This window comes from Cryptomeria japonica, chromosome 11 (genome assembly GCF_030272615.1).
Source record: "Cryptomeria japonica chromosome 11, Sugi_1.0, whole genome shotgun sequence".
Classification (NCBI taxonomy): domain Eukaryota; kingdom Viridiplantae; phylum Streptophyta; class Pinopsida; order Cupressales; family Cupressaceae; genus Cryptomeria; species Cryptomeria japonica.
In genome coordinates, this window is record NC_081415.1 from 204,257,770 (window position 1) to 204,279,454 (window position 21,685).

Below are 21,685 nucleotides of genomic sequence, written 5' to 3' on the forward strand. Positions count from 1 at the left end.
GATAATTACATTTGAACAAAACTAGATTTCAAAAAATATCTGTACACTATCCTTCTCATTTAGGAGCTAAAGCCCCACTCCATGGGACCACCGGCTAATTCCTATCACCTAAATAAATATCTCGTTACCTTCAAATTATATACTTTCTTTACATTGGAAAACGCAATTTATAAAACGTTGTAGACGGCCTCAGATCTCCAACTAGAGAAACCAGACCTCGCATTCTTTGCTTCTTTCTGTTCACTCCGCTGCAGTACAGGTATTTTTAAAGGTAATGTAAATCAAATCACGCGGTGCCGCACTTTTTGTTCAATCATTTTCATTCGTTGATCTGCAAAATAGCTCTGGTGTTCCCACCGGCTAGGTTTTTCTCCAAGGGATTTTTTAGGGTTAGTTTTATTTTTCCTGTACGATATAAGATGGAGTTGTTTTTGGCCAGGTTTTAGAGTTCATCGCTAAAAGCCTAGGTTTTTTTAATATAAGAGTTTTTTGTTTGCAGTATTTGAGATGGTTGACATGAAGGAGAACGACACTTACCAGGAGGAGCTTCTTGATTATGAAGAGGATGAAGAAACCGCCCCCGATCTCGTCGCGTCTAAGGCTGCCGCTGAGACCGTTAAAAAGTAAGCAGAACAGTGAAATTGTGATTTAAGGCTACTAGAGTTTTTAAATCATTAGTCTTTAATTGTTTTTAATACGAAAAATTAATCCCCATAGAAACCATAATACATCTTAGAAAGGCTTTATGATTAGGAGGATAATTGCCAGTATCGGGTCTGTATTCAAATTGCAGTACATTATCAAATACTGTGGATATTTCACTATACGGGTATCAAGATATTTTGGCCGATTTTCCATACCTTTCCAAGAAAGATTTACAAATAATATTTTTCTTGCGTCATTTGTAGTTAGCAAATATGATACATATCTAGATATTTGCCGTATTTTCCACTAATTTCCATTCCATTTAAAAAAAATATTTATAAAAATAATCTTTATTTATTTTCCTAGTTAAAATGATCTTATGTAACTTAAAATAATTCCAAAGGATTCTAATTCATATACGAGTGTTCAATGTTTGTAGATGATATCGAGATGATCGATATTTCTTGGAGTCAAACACAGTTTTAAGTAAGTTTCTGAGAAACAATTTTGGAAACAATGTACAATTTTATCGGTGACAAAATCAGAAGAATCAATAAGGTATCGGTTTCTATAGTGTAGGGACAGTTTCAAATATGACATGATGTGTGTGAAAGTGTCTTGATAGTTTTGCCTTGATGAATGCGATGGTTTTCCCCAAATCTATTAGAAGAAAAGGGTAAAAATTGGAAATATTTCTTTTACTTTTGAATCTTTAGTCTTGTTGAAGCCTCATCTCATTCACAATTCCTCCTTGAAACCATGGAGCTGGATCATTATAAAATGCGCTTTGAAGTAGCAATCATCCAAAACCTTGCCATTGGTTGGTAAGTCACATGAGTTCGTCATAGTTTAGGTCAGCAAGTATAGGAGCCAGGAAGTTCTCTACAAATTCATAATAGTTTGAGGTTCATGAAGATATCGGGGTGCATGTGGATATTGGTACTATTCTTGTAGGAGTGAAGGGCTCGTCTGATGTCCATGTGGAGGAATTCCTAAAGGAATTGGGCATTATGATGCATCAACGAGTGCACAAGAATATTTGTTGCAAGTTGAATTAAACCTTGTGATAATCCTGCAATGACCAAACGTCTTCATCATCAACTTATTGTGCGTTTCAACTATAAATCTTTCATTTCTAAGATACATCACCTCTTTATCTCCATTTGTGAGCTGTCTATGTCTTATTTTCTCATTAGCATTCTCCTTGTATCCACCAAAGTGGGAGAATGTTATGAAAGGTGTCTTACACACCTTGCATAAAAATAATTCTGATAATGGAAATATATTTATTTGTTTGTGATGCTTCCTAGAGATTTTAATAACATATGGGTTAGGCATTCTTGGGTGCACTTGTATGTTGTATGAGACATTGGGATTAATATTTAATGTGGGTGTTATATTGGTAAAACTTAGTACCAGATATTTAATTTTGGGGTCATGGTTTAGTGAGCACATGGTTTATATAATACCACTTAGCGGTTTAATGTAAGATTTTTATTAATAGTTTTTGAGTGTGGTTAGTTTAACTTTTGGCCAGTTGGCTAACGTGGGATTGATCATTTCTTGTAGGTTGTATATTGTAATGTCCCCACTTTGAAATAGAATTTAATAATTAAAAATTAAATCAAAATATGAAAGAATATAATTAAATAGAATTAAAATTTAATTAAGTTAATGAATGGTTAAAAGACATGAAACAAAAAGTTGTAACTCCCTCAAAAATGAGATGTAAAAGGGAGAAGAGAACCTCATTTGAGGGGGGATAATTTTAGGGAATCAGAAGTGCAGATCTGATTTAAATAAGAAGTGCACATCTGATTGTGAAAGGTTGTGTCCCTTTCAAAGGGCAGAAATAATGAAGAGTTGCACTCTTTCAAAGGGTGCTAATTTAATATCCCCAATTCAGGACATTATGATATACAATTAAAATAATATTTAATTAAAGATATTTAAACTTATTATTAAGAAAATAAGCGTTATATTAAGAAGCCATCAATACATCTTGATTGATAGCTGTACCATTGCTGGTCATCATCTATATTCTTCAGATAACTATAATGAAGACATTCAACCACAACTTGAATATAATCAACTTATTAAAAAAATCATATTACATGACCTTCAATGAACTTTATAGCCATATCTCTAAAGACCGCTAAGGACTCCTTACTTGAAATAGGTAGGAGTCGATATAGTTATTCTATTAATCAAGAGTATATATGGCAGTGACACAATCTATCAAAGATGACGACAATCACCTTGTGAAGAGTTGAAACACTATTGCCAGTGATGTTGTATCTCCCTCTACAACGTAAAACGTCCATACTCAAGCCACCGCAGTAATAAAACTTTGAGGCAAGCTAATATTCGAGGATGTGGAAGATCAAGCCATTTGGGAGTCAATGAAGAATATGGCTGCCATCATGCATGAAATTCCTTGAGGAGGGCCTATCTTCAATCAAATTGCTCAATAACGTCCTTAATCAGGAAGCACAAATAATCCATTAGTTAGCTATGGCAAAGGAACATTATCCAGATGCAACAGGTGATTATAGAAAGAAATGTTTAAGATGATGATACAACAATCACCATAATTCGTAATTAAAGGAGGAAGAACTATAAAGAAGTGATTATGAGTAATCACTTAATTAGTAAGGGGCACGATTATAACCCTAACAAATAAATATATCTATCTCCCAATGGACACACCCGATATATATATATATATATTCAAATTCAATCATTTCATTTTTCATTTCAAAAGGGCATCAAATAGGCTTTATCGAAATTCCATTTTTAGTTTGGGCGAGTATCAAGCAAGGAAGGTCGAGGACCCAGAATTGGGCATGTTTTGGAATTTATTTCTTAATCCCATTTGGAACAGCAACGTGACACTACAAAGGGATACCAACATTGTACATCTGTATGACCATCTTAGCACATCAAACAATGCAAGCTTACATAGTGTTGGTGTACGTTTTATCATTCATCGAACACTGAGAATAAAATGCCAAGAACACTCTACCCTCTCTTGAACAAAATCACTGCATATGCCAAGATTGCAAAGAAAGACCACACAACACTCCAAGGTTTATATGTGCGAACAAGCAACTTTATGTTCGATAGCTTCCTTGGTTATGTACGCTGAAATACAAGGGGGCCTTGTGCTCAACTAGTACTGATCACAAGCGAGGACTTAGACAAATTTAACAATATAATCCTTTTTTTTTTTTCGATTTTCAATTTTGGACCTCAAAAAAGGACAAAAGGGATAAGGGTTTAGAAGTTATATACTACTAAGAATTCGGGAGACGATAGAGATTAGGTGAAACCAATCAACAGTACTATGCTTCGCCACACTAAGGTCAACTATACAAAGTAAGTGCAATCTTCTAAGGTTGTGCTTGAGATTTTCAGATTACGAATGATACCATCCAACGAACAATATTCATCCAAAGTAGAAGTTAAGCATCCATGATATAAGCTTAGGCTAACTTTACACATTGAATAAAAATCATCTATTCAAAAAAAGTATGAGCAAGAGTTTCACAATTTGTACTATCAAATCCTTCTTTCATTAAACAACTTTGAAAGCAAATTTACTCTAAACAAAACTATTCTATGTTGAAGAAAGATATGCAACCATGCAACCACGTATAATAATAAGGCTTCAAGGCAAACTGCAAATAAGATGAACTTATGTTATCAAAATAGCTCTAAGCAACAATTTCATAGATCTCTCCACAACACAATGAAATGAGAGAATGAGAGTTTATATAGAGTTTTTGAAAACAAATGAAAGGCTGAGATCAATTTAAGATCAACGGCTGAGATCAAGACACAACAACCCTAGATAGAGTTTCCCAAAATAACACTAGAGACAAATGCATGCTAGACAAGTGGCGTGAGGAGCTATCTCCTAGGAACGCACATTCCTATCCTCGTGAGTGGTAGTGTGTTCAATGAATCTAGACACGATTGAGCTGACCTCTTCCATGGTGACATGTGGCAGCATATTAATCCTGTATTCCTATCCGTCGAAGTCGTCTGCACAAGCGGCAAATGCTATCTCCCATTCCAACTCCTATTTTTGGAAGGCATCCTCGATGGACAGGAAATTCGATGCTTTAGTCATTCTGCTTTAGGACTAGTCTAGTAATGGCAAAGAAAATTTCTCGAATTCTGAGTTTGAGATTTTCTAGCCGCATGTCATTTTCTCGGATGGTCTCCTTTTCAAGCAAATCAACAGTTACAAGGAAAACTTTGCTTTGTATTTCTTTAATCTGCTCTGCAGCCTTAATACTATTAGCCTTTACCCTCTCCAGGACTACGCTTTGTTCAACCAATGCCCAATGCCATGTGTTGAAATCATATGCAACTCGTGCTGCAATTATCTTTCCATCAATCAATTTCGGTTCAGGAATCCCTTTCAACACTCTTAAGGCATGGGATAATTGTGTCCTGAACATCATGAAGGTCAGCCCATGCTTCTGCCATGCTTGCAATTTTGGAGAGCAAAGAGGAAGTCTGTCCATATGTCAGCATCAATTTGTTTATGAATTTGGTTGCTTCTTCACTTTTGTTTGCCATCCATTCTTTATAGCCTCTCTTGCTGTCACCTTTTCTTCAAAATTTTCAGTTACTTCTTGTGAGGGAAACAAAAGTGGAGGATCTGCTGCATCGCCTTGGTTAAGTGGCTTGGTCAAGTGTTGAATGTATTCTTTAAGGCGCTCTATTTCTTTCTTGTATTCTCTTTTCTTTCCTATCTCCTTGTCCAATCTCACCTTCATGGAAGTGACTAAATTGTTTAAGTCTTCCACCTCTTGACCCTTTGTAGTTGGTCCCAAGTTGATGGTAGTGATCTCATATTCCTAAGGAGTAATGTCCTTTGTCTTGTCCACTTTTGGTACAACAATCTGGACTATACAACAACTTGTTTTATCTCTCTGTATTGTGGAAAACTTCTTGGTTGGCTTCTTTGTAGCAACCTTTTCTAATATAGCCAGGAAATCGGTTGTGTCATCCTCCTATTGGACTACTTCCATAGGTGCCTTTATCTTCAACCTTTCCTTCAACCAATCAGGATTCGTAGGTTGTTCAATGCCTTCCTCTTCCTGATTACTCTCTTCACATGGAATATCCTGACCTCCTTGAAGAGCGGAAATCATTCCCTGTTGAAATTCATCGCCCAAAATATCCATTTCATTATCTGATTCCAATATTTTCGTATTTGTAGGAGATGGTGGTTCTTCTTCCTCGTGCTGGATTGACATCACATTTCCCTCATGGATTGGAGAGGGAATCTTCAATTCTGCTAATGGCTCATCCTTAATATTTGATCTTTGCTTCTTTTGAATAGGTTGCTCAACCATCTTTCCTTTTGTTGTCAAAGAGCCCTCAATTGCTTCCTTCCTTTTCTAAGAGTTGATGCTTTCAATTGGCTCGACATTTTGGGATGCTTCCGCATTCGAAGAATATGACTCCATTTCTCCCATCAAGTTATAAGTGAGAGTCAAATTTCTTCACTTTAGCACTTGGACTTGTTGATCAACCCACCACTGTAAATATTTGACGTTTGGCCGCATCAAGGTGGCTAGATTGGCGAGTTCAGGTTCTAACCACCTTATGAGAGGAAGAGGCATGTTCTCATCAAAGCGTGGTTGAACATATTCTCCATCATCCTCTAACTGATCAGGCAAATAGAAAAGCTCTGTTGTTCTGATCAAGCTTACTGGCAATCTAGACTACAATCTTTTCCAGATGTCATACTCGTTTGTAGCATTCGCCCAAAAATCTTCCAAATCAACCCTATGTTTGTATTTTTCTCCATTCACTGATCCAATATAATTGTGTGGATCAAAATCAGACCTAGATTGGTAAAGTGTGAATGGATACCATTGCATCTCCAACCTGACACCTTTAGTTGTCTATGTTGTTGGACAAGACTCCAACGTATTTTTGATGAAAAATGAAAAGGAAATGATTGCTTTTTGCTTGGTTCTTTGGAAGCCTTGATACGTTTCCAATTGCCTTAGAACTTCTGGCAAGATCATTCTATTAGTGGGATAGATTGGAAGTTGATAAGGACATCCGGTAAATCCCTGGACTCTTATGTATGTGAATCTTGGAAACTGGATAAACTAGGATCCATACTTGCTTATCAAACTTTTGGCTTCTTGAGTGAGCCCTGATGGGTTCCTCCTTGCTATATTATGGTGATATACATCAAGAACACATCATTTACCCGTTTGAAGTGGGCCTTATTGGTAAGCTGCAGCTGCGGATAGCAGTCATAGGACTTAGGATAGGAACGCTGTTGCCACGACTTGAGGGACCCAATCCTAGGTCAACTTCTAAAAAAACTGAAAAAGTTGAAAAAGCAAAAAAGATCAAAAAAGCTGCTTCCTGGATTGGTCCTAAAGTGCCAAATAATAAAAAAGCAAAAAAAGCAAAAAAGTAGAATCCCTAAAAAATACGAAGGTGTCAGAATTGACCTTAAGCAATTGTGATTTTCATCCTTCAGGCCTTCTAAATGCTTTGGTGGTGTCAAGACACTGATTGGAGCACGATTTCTCTATTTGGCTCGGATGACTCCTGAAAAACTCAAACTCAAACTCTCGAAAAAGACTTATGAAATTGCAATGCTAAGACAAAATCCTAAAAAGCAAACTACTGGGGGTCCCCATTTGCAATGGGGCGATGTGTGAAATAGGTCACAACAGATAGCTTACAGCTATCGTCATAAGGAATGGCCAATACCATGTGGGGAGGATGAAAACAATAATGTTATGAAGACACAGTAACATGATGACACAGAAAGGACTGAGAGTATTATCAGGGATCACTACTTTAAGGACTTTTCTAATTTTTACTTACATCCTTATTAGATGGCTCAGTTAAGCCGCAGACTTATAAAGTCTTAGATGTATAATTACAAGAAAGTGTTAAAAAGAAAACAACATCATAAGAACATCAAATAAGCAACAAAAATGTAAAATCAGAGATAATGACATATAGATCAGATCAGTATTATTATTAAGTTACAGGCAGTAGCATTTTGTCTTAGGTGGCATGCAAAAGGATCATTCCATTCTCATTGTCAAAGCAGAGAAAGATAAGTTCTATCCTCTGAACTATTCTTGAATTTTATAATAAAACGTATGTAATTTTGACAAAATTGTATTGAATAATATCTTACAACTCTAATTTAAACTTAGAATTGTTGTCTCAGGACCAAGCTAATCCAAGTCCCAAAAGGGGACATTACAGCTAATGGTGAAAAGGTGTGTCTCTTGCCAAAGGGCATACATGAAGAGTTGTGACCTCTCCCTCACATAGAGATATAAAGGAAAGGAATCAGTTGGAGAGAAATGGACAACACTCAGAACTATATCAACGTCACAGGTGGATCAGACTTAAAGACATAGATCTTCAGAAAGTCACACTGAAACTGACTGATTGCTTATGACAGCATATGGTATGATTACCAGTGAATTTCTTATGCTGATAGAAAACAGATGCAAATAAATTAGCATGCAGGTTTTATATATATACCGAACATTCATAATGTTACTGAATACAGAATTAAAATAATAAGTAGACTTTAGACAAATGATAGATTTTGGTGGTATAACACGTTTGAATATAGTAATTTCTTGCATGAAAACATAGAGAACAGCAATAAGGGGGAATGTTGAGGACTCACTAGGTGCACTACCCATGGACAGTCAAGGACACATGGGCCAAGAGGGACAAAGGATGCTCATTTTCTTGCTCATATGGAGGAGTGCATCTAGATTGCTTGATGCTTCATGGGCCTTGCATGGAGACTCTCCAAGTGTATTGTAATCTTGTTTCTAGAGACAATACATTGAGCTGTGTGGGTGCTGTTGCAGATTGGGTTTTTCCTAGGAGAGGATTTTTCGTAGTGTTCATCTGGTATTACCTTATGGTATATTTATTATGCTTTTGCATTCTGGGCTCTGATAATTTTTTCACATCTGTTTCTCTCATGCAGAAATGGTATGTTTTGTTGCAATTTGCTTTAAAAAACTGGGTAATACACCTTTAAGGGGCTATAGAACTATCCCCGAGGACAAATTAATATAAGTATAGGTAGTTTTTCCCATTAGCAAAGTTCTAATTGGAAAATTTATATGTTATTGGCCTATTGTGGAAGAATTTTGAATATGAATAGTGAAAATGGGGGAAGCGGTGTAGAGAGAAGATTTTTGGTAAAAGGATTCTAACTAGCCAACTTTGGGAGTTTTGAGGATAGTGATAGGGTTTGTAGGAAGGGCCTTGGTTAATGAAGAATGCAAAATTATATCTACAGCCAAAGATACCAAAATCCGATCCAGATAAGAGAATGATGACAAATCAATTGTGTGGGTTGAGTTATTTGGTTTAGTGGAATGATTTGATATTGAAAATTGTTGAAATATTATTGGAGATCTTGTTAGCATAATTGATATAGTAAGAAACAAGCCTTACACACATGTACACACATGCATGTATTTGTAAAAAATGGATCTCACCAAACCTTTTTCAACAGCAATTAAACTTTTTACAGACATCAGAATTTAGCAATTGGAATAAGATTATGAATATGTGCCTCTAAGGTGCTATATCTATCATGAGTTAGGGCATAAAGGTAAGTATATGTCCATAATTGTTGTCAGTAAGAAAAATTCAAAAAGATAGCATAAATGATGTCACTATGGAAAAGCCCAATTTGTTGGGGATGAGGGAACATGAGGATATGAAATAGGGTTGTTATGCCTTTAATTTTTCCTGAAATCCTTGGTAGGATTTTTAATCGTTACCATTTATGTATTGGGCAATGTCGTGTTAAGGTAGCTTTTAAGTAATGGTTATTCAGATTCATGCAAGGTTGTGGTTTCCTGTTCTATGTGTCATCTCAATCAAGAAGTGACATGTTATTAGCTTTTTTTTTTTAAAACTCAAAATCATTTTAGAAGCTTTTGCTTGAAGTTGCTAAAGTAGATCATTAAATATTATTCTACTTTTAACTATTTTCCATACTGTAGATCATTAAATTTTATTCTACTTGAAGCTTAATAGTGCAGGTTCGTTTAACTCTACTATTATTCATAGATAGTAGGGAATAAGCTCTACTATCTATGTTGTTGTGTAAATATATTATACTGTAGATGTCCCAAGGATAATAGAAATTAAAAATTAATCATTTAATTATTAATTTCTATTTGCAAACTCTCTTGCTATTATTCCATATCTTATTGTATTTGTATGCTTATCACTTTTTCTAGAATTACCAATTCTAAGTTTTCTTGTCATCTAGATGTTTGACTATTATTTTCTACTATCCATTCTATAATGCATTGATATAATCTTCTTTTAGTCTCTATTATTGTACTTGATAAGAATAGCCTCTTAAAAAATGGATCATTCGTAAATTGAACTTTCATGGAGGTGATAATATTAGATTTTAATTTTTAAATTTTTTTTTAATATACGTAAAATCATTGTAGCTTTAAATTGAACTCTCATGGAGGTGGTAATATTAGATTTTCTTTTAATTTAAATTTTTAAATTTTTTTTAACTTAAAATCTTTTTAGAAGCTTTTACTTGACACTCATTGGTTGATGCGGATAGGGAAGAATTCTATATTTCTGAAACTGAGAATTATGCTTATATTTTTTGTGGAAGCTATCCAATGTGCTGTTTGCTCCTTTTCTGATTGAAAGTGGATGTCTTTGTGTGTCCACCTTATTATATAATAATAATAGAAAACATGAAACTAATTACGAGTCTTATACTTGCAGAGGTTATGTTGGTATCCACAGTTCAGGATTTAGAGATTTTTTGTTAAAACCAGAACTACTTCGAGCTATTGTTGATTCTGGATTTGAGCATCCTTCAGAAGGTATGTGGCAAGTGTTTTTGAATTTTTCACTTAGCATTTCTTTTGTTTGAGATTTTGATTTTCTTCCCTGCATTGAGCAGAAAAAACAAAGATAGAGAGTGTAAAGTAACATAATATTGTTTCCTGTATCTTAGTAATATTGTTTACAATCTGGAGGAATTATTATGTTTAGGAATTTTTCAAGTACGATTTATCTGATTTCTTTACTTTATGATAAAGTTTGTTTTGTTTTGGTAAAAGAAAACCTGAGAACCTCATTCAACCAGTTTAACATTTTTTTTTTTTCAATAAATGGGTTTTGTGGAATGAGATGCTTATGCTAAAAGCAGTATTACACTAGTTCAGTTGATCCTATAAAAAATGTATTTATTATCCAATATTGTGTCTAAACTGGAGGAATTTTCATTTGTGCTAATTTTAAGGACAGTTTATTTAATTTATTTGAATTATGACAGAACTACTTTTTTTCTGAAAATTATCAAACATAATTTTTTTTTGGGCAATCACCTTTGACCAGAGCTAGGAACCGACGAGGCCACATATGGGGAACCTCATCCCAATCATGAACACTTGGCAATAACAGCCTAAAAGGGGTTTGAACCTTGGTGGCAAGTATCACAACAACACGATTCAACCATCGTACCATGCCATTACCAGAGAATTTTAAACAGAATTATTGTTTATGTTTTTGAGTTAATTGGATGCATGCGTATGAGGATCAATTGAATGATTTTTATGCTATAGACAACATATGTGGTTAACATTTCATATAACTATTATGGTGTTTTTTATGTTGTACTATAGAAAGAGATAGCTTGAGAATATGATCTGCTCCAGTAGTATAGCCCTTGTCACATGACTGTCTTCAAACAGAAAGATGTATACAAAAATTAAGAACCTCCACTTTAGAAAAACGTCAGAAAACCTAGGTGGGAAGTGCATTACTTAATTTGTTATTTATCCACATTATTACATACATCATTCTATCATTTAGCTTTAGATTACAATATATTTTGTTTTTTCCTTGTTTTATTCCCTTATAAAAACTTCAAACATTTCTTTAAACTAGAGGCATTTATGGAAACCTAGAAATTGTATTTATGCTTTTCTCTTCTTTAAAACTCCACTTTAGGTGCATCGTGACACAATTGTTTCTCTATCCTATCATCATTTCTTAATCCTTTGGGATGCCTTTTTAATTGCCTTTTATTTTTTTCTTCCCAGTTCAACCAATTATCATCGTGACACAATTGTTTCTCTATCCTATCATCATTTCTTAATCCTTTGGGATGCCTTTTTAATTGCTTTTTATTTTTTTCTTCCCAGTTCAACCAATTATCTCAACTTATCTATTTTATTTTGGTTTTTACCCACCATTGAGGATTTCTTTTTGTTCAATCAGTTTATAATTTTTTCCCTTTTTCGTCTGCAAGTCACACCCTTAAGAGCATGCTAGAATAATTAATCATCTAATGGCTTCAAGCACAGCCTGTATTAGCTGAATTTCTAATGAAGAAATGATAATCATTGTTTTCTTGAAAAGAGAACTCAATATCCCTAAAATCTACAATTTGGTAGGTTTTTTGTTTTCAAATAAAGAGAAGTAGCTGCCCTACTATTTTGGTTTGAACTGTTTGAGAGCAACTACTCCGATAGTCTTATCTTTAACATCCTTGGTTCTATGTATACTCTTAAATTTTCAAGAACAACTTTATAGGTTGAGGATGATGAAATGTGCAAGTTGCTTGCGTTTTCGCTCATGGCTTAGAGCATTATGTTCAAGGATGAATATGTGAACTGTATTTTTTGTTAAATTCACCTGTTATGCTGTGGAACTTAAAAATAACATTAGATTTAGTCTTCCAAATTGTAGGACTAATCATCCATGTATCATTGAATTAATTTTCTTTTTAGCTTATGATACAACTTTGTGTTTAAGAATTTCTAAGTACAACTTGGTAGTAGCTTTGCTTGTGTCCTTTGACAGTTTATTGGCTAACTTGATTTTAAAGGATGCATAAGTACTTTCAAAAGTATTTTTCTTGTTCAAAAAACTAGAGTTTAAGGCTGGGCACAAAATGTTGTCCCTATTTAAGAAGGAAGGCACTCAGGTTATGGTTATGCTAGTAACATTCTTGTGAATTCGTGCTTTTCAGAGTTCCTTTGGACTTCTCATATTGTTCCTGATTTAATTGAGTTGGTTTGAATGTGAAAGACTGATTACGAATGATCTATAATATTAAAAAATGAGAAGACTTTAAGGTGAAGTATGATACAATTCAGAAGACACATTTGTGTAGGGTGCAGGCATCAGAATGGAGAAAAATGAAGTAACCGCTTGTTTCACTAGGTGGTGGTCACACAACAATTGTGACGATTATGTACCGAAGCTGTAGTTTTGTCATTGCTTGGAGCTGCAGTTTTGTCATTGCATGAAGCAGGAGTTTTGCCATTTGTCTAGAAATGGTTTATAGCACTTGTAAACCACTTCAGTTTTCCTTTCTTTCAATCTTTCTAGTGACTTCTGATATTCGTGATGAACATAAGCTCATTGTAAATGCTTGAGAAGGCAACGAAAATGAAATTAGAAGGAATTCCAAAGAGAATTCAAGGTTCCAAGTGAACAATAGTCTGTATTAAGCAACATTAGTGTTGGAAGTTTGTGTGAGAGAATGTGTGATCTTAGGGACTGAAATTAGTTGTTTCAGGCTGGGTGTGTGCCCAAGAGGTCCAAGGAAATGGTTCCATGCAGGGGGCTTTAGGATCTAAATTATAGGAGCGATATGACTCATATTACGAATAAAAAATTGCAACACAATAAATATTAAAATGGAATCTTATCTTAGAAAATGGGAGTGCCTACTTTTTAGCTCATAACTTTTTTGAAGGAAAATTTTTCTTTTTAACATTTTTGTTATTGGGATGTAGTATTCCAGTTTTAGACAAATCACGAATCTGGTAGCTTGCAAAGAGTCTAAGCTATTTTTTTTAGCATTAGCAGCTCCAATAAGATTCATGGGACTATTTAATTGCAAAAAGCTCCAAAATCATTCAGTGACGCTTGGAAATTTTAGATAATTGCATTAAAAGTATTGGATAAGGAGGTGAAGTGTCTCACTTGTGCTTGTGTCTTCGTTTGTGAAGCTGTCTGCTCTCATTTTCTTTTAAGTTCAAAGTAAATTGCTAGCCCAAAGTGAATGGTTATATGTTTTCTTCATTTACATCTTTGTGTTGATGACTACTGTATGGCATAAGCATCTCTAGTGTACAGATCAGAATGTTACCAGAGAAAATTATTTCTTTTAGTGGAATTATTTGTTAGTTATATTGAAAATAGATTCTCATAACAAGATCAAGTGGGAAAGACTTGTGACCTTGTTGACGTGTATTTTGTACACAATCATACACAGAATAAAATACCGACAGGCATCTTATCCTCTCTTGAGAAAATAGTCTCTAACTGCTGAAGATCTGCAAAAAGGATCAGTTAGATGGACTCCAAGGTTCTTTTAGTGGGGTCTCCACGTGTGGACAAGCTTTTTAGTGGTATGATGTGATTTGCTGTTTCCTCCAAGGCGTCTTACGTATTCAAAGCTCGAAGATTTTACTAGTCTAAAAGGAACTTTCAAAAAAAAAAATGGAAAAAGGACAGGGTTTAAGGAAGTCTAATCTAGCCTAACCCTATGAACGACTTAGCATGAATGAGATTTGGCAAGACTCAACTAACTTCAATTTTGCCATAAGGTAACAACTCAATTGAAATTAGTGCGATCTTCTAAGGTAATAATGGTATTCAATGCATCAAAGACCGAGGACACTACTACGAAGGTACATATCCTAGATGCGAAAATGCTTGAAGGTTAATGACTCAAAATGTTTTCCAGTCGACCACGCAAGGCGTTCCTACAATCAGCAAGAAGCTAGTGGTTTGGATTGCGAATCCTACCAAATATCAAATCTCACACTTAGCCTTTCAAATTAACAAACTACTTCGATTGAGCGTGATTCAAGTACATCCAACAACCATGAAGATAACTTAAGAAATTTGCAACAAAACACCATAACTTCAATATTTTATTGATTTCCAAGTCATCATATACAACAATTGCTTGAATTTCTCTCTTCAAGACTCAATCTTGCTACAAAATAAAAATTGCTTACAACTCTAATCTCTCTATTTCACTCTTAACTCTATTACATACTATTTCCAAATGAAATGAAAAAGGGGGTATAAATAGCATCCCCAGTTACAATGAAAGGTCCAGATTGAAAGTAAATCAACGGACAAGATCATGACACCTAAACCCTAATTAGGGTTTGTTACAAATGACCTCCTTTTTACTGAACAATATTAAATACATAGCCAAATATTAAATTTGGCACAAAAATCTAGGAGGTATCAACCAATGAGAAATAAGATGTCATGTCATCTGTAACAACCTTTCATCTAGAATCTTATTCCCTTTCCAATTTTCCTTCTTAGCATATGCAATGAATTTTGTCACAATTCCTTCGATTTCTGTGCTCGGAATCTCGGGAAGATTCTTGATACTCTCTTCTAAGTGGATAACCTGATCAAATGCATCTAGAAGAGCTGTGTCCCAAGTAGGTTCAAGTTCCTTTGTTCTATCAATCAGGAGCATGGTAGTATACATCTGATCATACTGCTCATCTGTAACATCTGCGTCCTTGCGAAAGATGATCTTGATTCTATCTTCAAATTCTTGTAAATCCACATCTGTCTCGACCTCGATCCTTCTGCCAAGAATGGTACGAAGTACCTCAAATACTCTGTCCTGGATCGGATTGATCACCTCCTCAACTTGACCACATCTAACACTGATGTCCTCAAAGAGAACACTCTTTATATGGAGTAAGGTTGACCACTGAAACAAACTGTGAGAATCACCTTCTAAGATCCTCTCTTGTGCTAAAATTCTTCTGGATGTATGTCTTATAACTTTCAAGACAGGGATGACAACGTCCTTGGTATGGGCAAATGCAGCTACTGTTGCCATCAATCTGTGAATAATCTCAAGGACTTGGATAGCCTGATGGGTGATCTTCGACATCCTAGTAACAAACTCAATGGCCACCGTGTGAGATCTATCCATCCAACTACATGTACGTTGGACCATATTCCTGAATCTTTCTGCTTCATTGATTGATTGAAGGGGCAATGCCTGCAATGGTGATCTAACTGGATCCTGACGTCCCAAAGGTTCATTGATGTGACTGAAATATGTCCTCCATGCACCGACCTCTTTCTCCAGCTTTCTATTCTTTTCTACTTCTTCTCTAAACTTGTCCTTCAATGCCTCAAATGTGTCGGTGGCATCATCTAAAGTCTGCTCTGCGGTGGATGGTCCTAACTCAATAGTCTGTATATGATAGTCCTCTGCTAAGATCTCACCCTCATATTTGTCTGCTGCCGGTGTAGCTATCTGCAGTTTTCTAGATCCAGTCTCATCTCGAATCATCTTGGACATCTTTGTAGCCTTCTTCTTCTCTGTTGTCATATGTGAACGTCCCACGAGGCTCTCTAAATCAATTGCACTGTCCTCGTCCTCTATTACGATCACCTTAGTCAATCTTTCCTTCAACCAATCTGGGATATTTGATCTTGTCTCTTGAACTTGAATTTCTTTGTGTACTACTTCTTCTTGTCTGGGAGGAGATGTTACTTCATTATCATTATCTAAATCATAGTCTTGGAGAGATCCATCGGATGAAACATGCTGTGCCTGTTCTTCTTCCTGTCTGTCATTCTGTACTATCGATTCCATGGATTCTTCCACTCGAACTGTTCTATCCTCTGGCCTGGAAGAAGTACCTGGTGTTTGATCTTTGCCGGCACTTTGCTTTCTCTTGGAAGGCTCTTTCTTTTCTGATCTTTCTTTTCTCTTCGAACCTCTCGAATGGAGATTGCCCTCACTGGCACATCGAAGGTTACCTTCACCTGAATTCCTAGGATTAGGATTGCCTTCACTAACACTGGCTCCACCTTCAGCTGTCTTTTCTTCCAAAGTAAAAGACATGGCTATGCCTTGTTCTCTCAACTTCTGATGCTGAACGTCTACCCATCTGCGAGTACAAGACAAGACTGGTGCCATCAATTCATCTAAATCCACGGCCTCGGGCTCATTCCAATTCAAACTTATTGTCTTGCTTTCTCTATCATATGAAGATTGGATGTGCCTGCCGTTGTCCTGAGCTTGGTCGGCTACTCTGTAAATCTTACATTTCCTGATGAAATCCAGAGGCAATCTAGAATGTATCTTTCGTTTCACTTCGAGATCATCTAGGAGATTCATCATAAAATCTTCAATCTGGTACTCATGTCTAAATCTTCTACCGACCGTCTCCTCTAAATGTCCATGTGGATCAAAACTATTCCTCCAAGCAAAAGATGAAAAAGGATACAAGGCTAACTCCTTCTCTGCGTCATCCATGGCTAAGACATTAGGACATACCTCAACTGAATTACCCAAAATAATAGGTACCTGAACTCCATTCTGATGTCTGTGTCTGAATGCCTTCACATATGCTGCCAACTGCCTTGTTACTTCAAGTAACACAATTCTATCTGTAGGGTACCTCGGCAACATGTATGGAGGTAAAGGACATCCATACACTCTAATGTAAGTGAACTTGGGAAACTGAATGAACCAAGCACCGTACCTCTTGATGAATTCCTGGGCATCCTGAGATAATCTGTTGTGAATCCCTCCTTGCAACGTCCTTGTGATGTTCATCGTGAAAGTATCATTGATTAACTTGTAGTTCTTCCTTGGTGGATGATGCAAGTAGGTATAGGATTCACAAACTCTGACCTCGCCGGGTCCTCTTCCAATCACTCCTCTGTGAGGTAGTCCTGCGTACTCAACGCTCCTGATTAAGGCATAGATGACGTATGAACTCATGTGGAAGGACTTAGTAGCCCTGAGTCTTCTCAACTGTACGTCTAAGCAATGGCTAATTATCCTAGCCCAATGTATTGTACCCTTTCCTTGAACAATCACCTGGATGAAGTAAAACATCCATTTCTCAAAATAGAAGGCATGAGGTGCTCCTGTAACTCTGTTGAGCATGGTGATCAAATCTCTGTACTCCTCTTGGAAATCAATCCTGTGTGGTGTGTTTGGTACTTTGCTCAGACGGGGACGACTCTTAAGTAGCCAGTTCTTGTTAATTATGCTTAGGCAAGCATCTGGATCATCATCGTACACTGATCTGGCTCCTTCAATGCTCTTGTATATCATGTCCCTGTGCTCTGGAAGATGGAAGGCTTCACTTATGGCTTCCTCTGAAAGGTACGCCAAAGTGTTTCCCTCATTGGACACAATTGTCCTGGACTGTGGATTGTAATGACGGGCACACTCGATCATCAATTCGTGGCACTGAATGGCTGGAGGAAAACCGGCCGCCTTAATGATGCCACTCTCTATTATTCTCCGGGCGACAGGTGATGGCTTGCCGATGTAAGGGACCTCTCGGAACTTCTTTGTGCTAAAGTCCCCCAAGTTGGTATCTCCAATGTTGCTCCACTTGGACACGATCTTGGTCTCCATTTCTTCGGTCTTCTGATCTTCTTTCATGAGAGCCGAGCGACTGGTGGATGCTCCCGCCTTTGGGGTCGCCATACCTCGATAGAGAGCTAACTCTAGAATGCAAAAACAAAATTTGCCTAGGCAAAATTGAGGTATAAAGATAATCTTCAATATGATCCCCTCAAAATTGACTTCGCCACCTCTGGATAGAATGTGATCTTCACTTATTGCCTTGGACGTGGTCTCAAATGGATCTTCAAATTCGCACTAACAAATCTCCAAGTCCTTAGCAAATTTGCCTTAGTGTATCCTCAAGCTCGCACTTGGTGTGGTCTTCAAATTCGCACCACCCTTTGATTGCTTACGCCACCTTGGATGGAATTCACACCTCTTCAAACACACTTCGCACGCCTCGCACCACCTTGGGAATGTCTACGCCACCTTTGGTTTGAAATCGCACCACCTTTGGATGAATGAAACTCGCACTACATTCGCCTCTTCTCAATTCGCATGAAGGAAGGTAAAATAATGATGTAGAAAATGATAATTCTACCCCCCTTATATAGCGCATTCATCCTTCATTTGCTAAGGCCGACTTAGTAAAATATAACAATTTCAAATGATTTTTTAAATGATTTGCAATGACATAACAAGGCCGACCCCCTTAAATGAGCGCTCAAATCGATTTTTTTTATTAATTAAATAATTATTTAATGCCTTGCGTTTTTTAATTGCAAATTTCGATTTTTAAATAAGGCAAAAATAATTAATAAATGTTAACGCCATATTAAATGCCAATAAAAAATGGATTTTCGATTTTTTAAATTGATTTAGCATTTAAAGAAATTCAAATTGTTTAATTTGGCGCCAAAATATGAAAATAAAAGGACGTACCTCATCGCTCTGGTCCCTTGGAGAGGGACAGGAGCGATCCATGATTTTGGTCTAGATTCTTGCGTTTTTAACGTTCAACTCCTTCATTTTCACGTCCCAAATCGATCATCTGGTGGTCCTTCGAATTTGAATGCCTTTCTTGTGCGAGCAAATGCATCTCATGATCATTATCGTCCTGGTCCCTTGGAGAGGGACAGGAGCGATCCTAAGTTTTTTGCTTGAAATTCTCCATTTTGGTACGATCCTTTCCTTGTATCATCTTCCAAACGCCATTTAGAACCTTGTGCGTCCTTGTCTTAACGTGACTTTCAAAGAATGTCATGTGTTTTATCTAACATCGCCCTTGTCCCTTGGAGAGGGACAGGAGCGATTTCCATGTCTTCACGTTCACCTTGTATCTTTGACCTTCGAAATATCATTGTAAGGCGAACAACATCCATGCTCATGTCCTTTGCGCTTATTTCCCTTTGCTTTTATTATGTGTTTGGATGTATTAAAGGGACCATCGCCCTTGTCCCTTGGAGAGGGACAGGAGCGATCCATTATTTCTCCTTGATCTTGGCGACTTTTAAACTTCGATCTCCTTTGCAATGTCCTTCAAACGTCGTCCTTCGCATTTCCTAACCTCATTTCGCCTTGATCTTTGAAGGAACGTGAGTGTTTTGATAGTATCGCCTTGGTCCTTGTCTTAAGGACAGGAGCGATGTTGATTTTTCCACGTTCACTATGCATTTTTGACCTTCGATCTTTCATTGTGATGTTTTCCAAACGCCGTCCCTTATCCCGCTTAACCTCGCCTTGTTTCGATTTTGGAGGAATATGAGCGCTTTTGATAGGATCGCCCTGGTCCTTGTCCAAAGGACAGGAGCGATGTGGGGCCTTTACACCATTTGGCGATGTTTGGACGTTCAAAACTCTTGTTTATCATCTTGTTGTCATACCATGGACCCTCCAGAACATTGCAATATATTGTCCTTACGTAAATTTTGCATGAATTGATCAATACATCTAATATCGCTCTGGTCCCTTCCTGAGGGACAGGAGCGAAGTTCATCATTATGTGCTTGTTCTTGTTTGTACCAACTTGCAATCAACTTCATTGCGTGGAATGACGTCCTTTCGACCTTCTTGGTTGCTCGAAACTTGTTTGCCTTTTGAAATCTACGCCATTATGTAGGTATCGCTCTGGTCCCTTGGAGAGGGACAGGAGCGATCTGGGTCTTAGAGCGCAAATCCTTCCATGTGATGACCTTTACAACCTTGCGCTTGATGGAAATGCCTTGAAATGTCTTCGCCACCCTTCGTCTTGACTTGGATCGGCCTTGAACCTTGGAGGAACGACCTTGAACTTTGGAGGGACGTATCATCACCATTGTATCGCCCTGGTCCCTTGGAGAGGGACAGGAGCGATCCTTCCCTTGTGGCCACTATCTTACTTTGCCTGGTTCCAAGTTTATATTCAACGGACTCGTCCTTCTTCCCTCTATTCGTTCATGCCTTGACATCATTTGTAACTTTGCAAGAAAAGCAATTATATCAAAAATCGCTCTGGTCCCTTCCTGAGGGACAGGAGCGAACTAGGCATTTAGCACTGGTATGGACGTCCCAAAAATCTTCAATTTATATTCAATGCATTCATCTCATGTTCTCCTTCGTTTTTGAACGTAAACTTACCTTGACCCTTGTCTGGATTTTGCAAAATGGAGGAAATCGCTCTGGTCCCTAGGAGAGGGACGAGAGCTACAAGGTACTTCGCCCTGGTCCCTTGGAGAGGGACAGGAGCGATTTAGTCAATATAGGTCATTTTCCTTCGTTTTTGCATCTCAAATTATATTCATTTGGCAAAGCATCTTCCTTCGGACCCTTTCAAATTGTTAAGTTATCAAAATCTTGCAAGGACAAAACGAAATTTGAATCGTAGCTCCGGTCCTTCACTGAGGGACAGGAGCGATTTTCCTTCTGGAGGCCTTTCTGTGCTCATGAAAATCTTCAATTTATATTCAATGGAAAGATCTTGTCGTTCTCCATCACTTCAAACGTAAAATTTGTCTGGACTCTGCAAGGATGATGAGATATTTGAAATTGAGCTCCCGTCCTTCATTGAGGGACAGGAGCGATTTTGCTCCTACAGGCCAAAATAACAAGATTTTTCACATTTTAACACTTCACGAGGTGAAAACAAATCAATTCCAATGCCCAGGATCAAACTTCAAAAAAGTCAAAATTTGGTCAAAATATTCAATTAGACAAAAATTCATATTGACGGTCAACACTTAGACAAATTTAAGCTCTGCATGAACATTCCAATTGAAAATTAGACCATTTTGGCGAAATCATTGCATTCAAAATTTGCATTCTAGAAAAGAAGCTCAAAAGCTCTCAAAAATGACTGGATTTTGGCTTGAAAAGGCAAAATTTAAAACCCTAAGGCTTGGCCCTAAATCCAGACGACCAACAAACTAACAAAACCCTAAAAACGAAAGCGAAAACGAGCGAAAAACAAGCAAAAAGAGGGGGTCCCCATTTGGGATGGGGCGATGTGTGAAATGGTCACAACAAACCTTTACAGAGAGACCTTGAATCCTATAGGTGGAAGGGAAAACTTGAAGGTATGGAAAAAAATGACTTGAAGCAACAAAATATGGGGGATGCAAACTTGATTGATGTCATCCAACTAAACTAGCCATC

The 21,685-nt window shown here is 37.0% G+C and overlaps 1 protein-coding gene across 4 annotated transcripts in view; it reads left to right on the forward strand.

The window, feature by feature from the left end:
• Positions 1 to 123: 123 nt before the first annotated feature.
• The window catches only part of LOC131067651 (DEAD-box ATP-dependent RNA helicase 15), a 75,665-nt gene continuing 54,103 nt past the window's right edge, over positions 124 to 21,685 (forward strand). Inside the window, exons 1-3 of one of the 4 annotated variants that reach the window (XR_009359348.1) lie at positions 124 to 271; positions 500 to 623; positions 10,453 to 10,553. Coding sequence is in view for 2 of the 4 variants with exons in the window: in XM_059213818.1 (XP_059069801.1) it covers positions 508 to 623; positions 10,453 to 10,553 (217 nt within the window). In the remaining 2 variants the exon portion in view is untranslated. Of the gene's footprint in view, positions 390 to 499; positions 624 to 7,970; positions 8,123 to 10,452; positions 10,554 to 21,685 lie in introns of those variants that run through there. The other 3 variants (XM_059213818.1, XM_059213816.1, XM_059213819.1) reach the window with 3 other exon arrangements.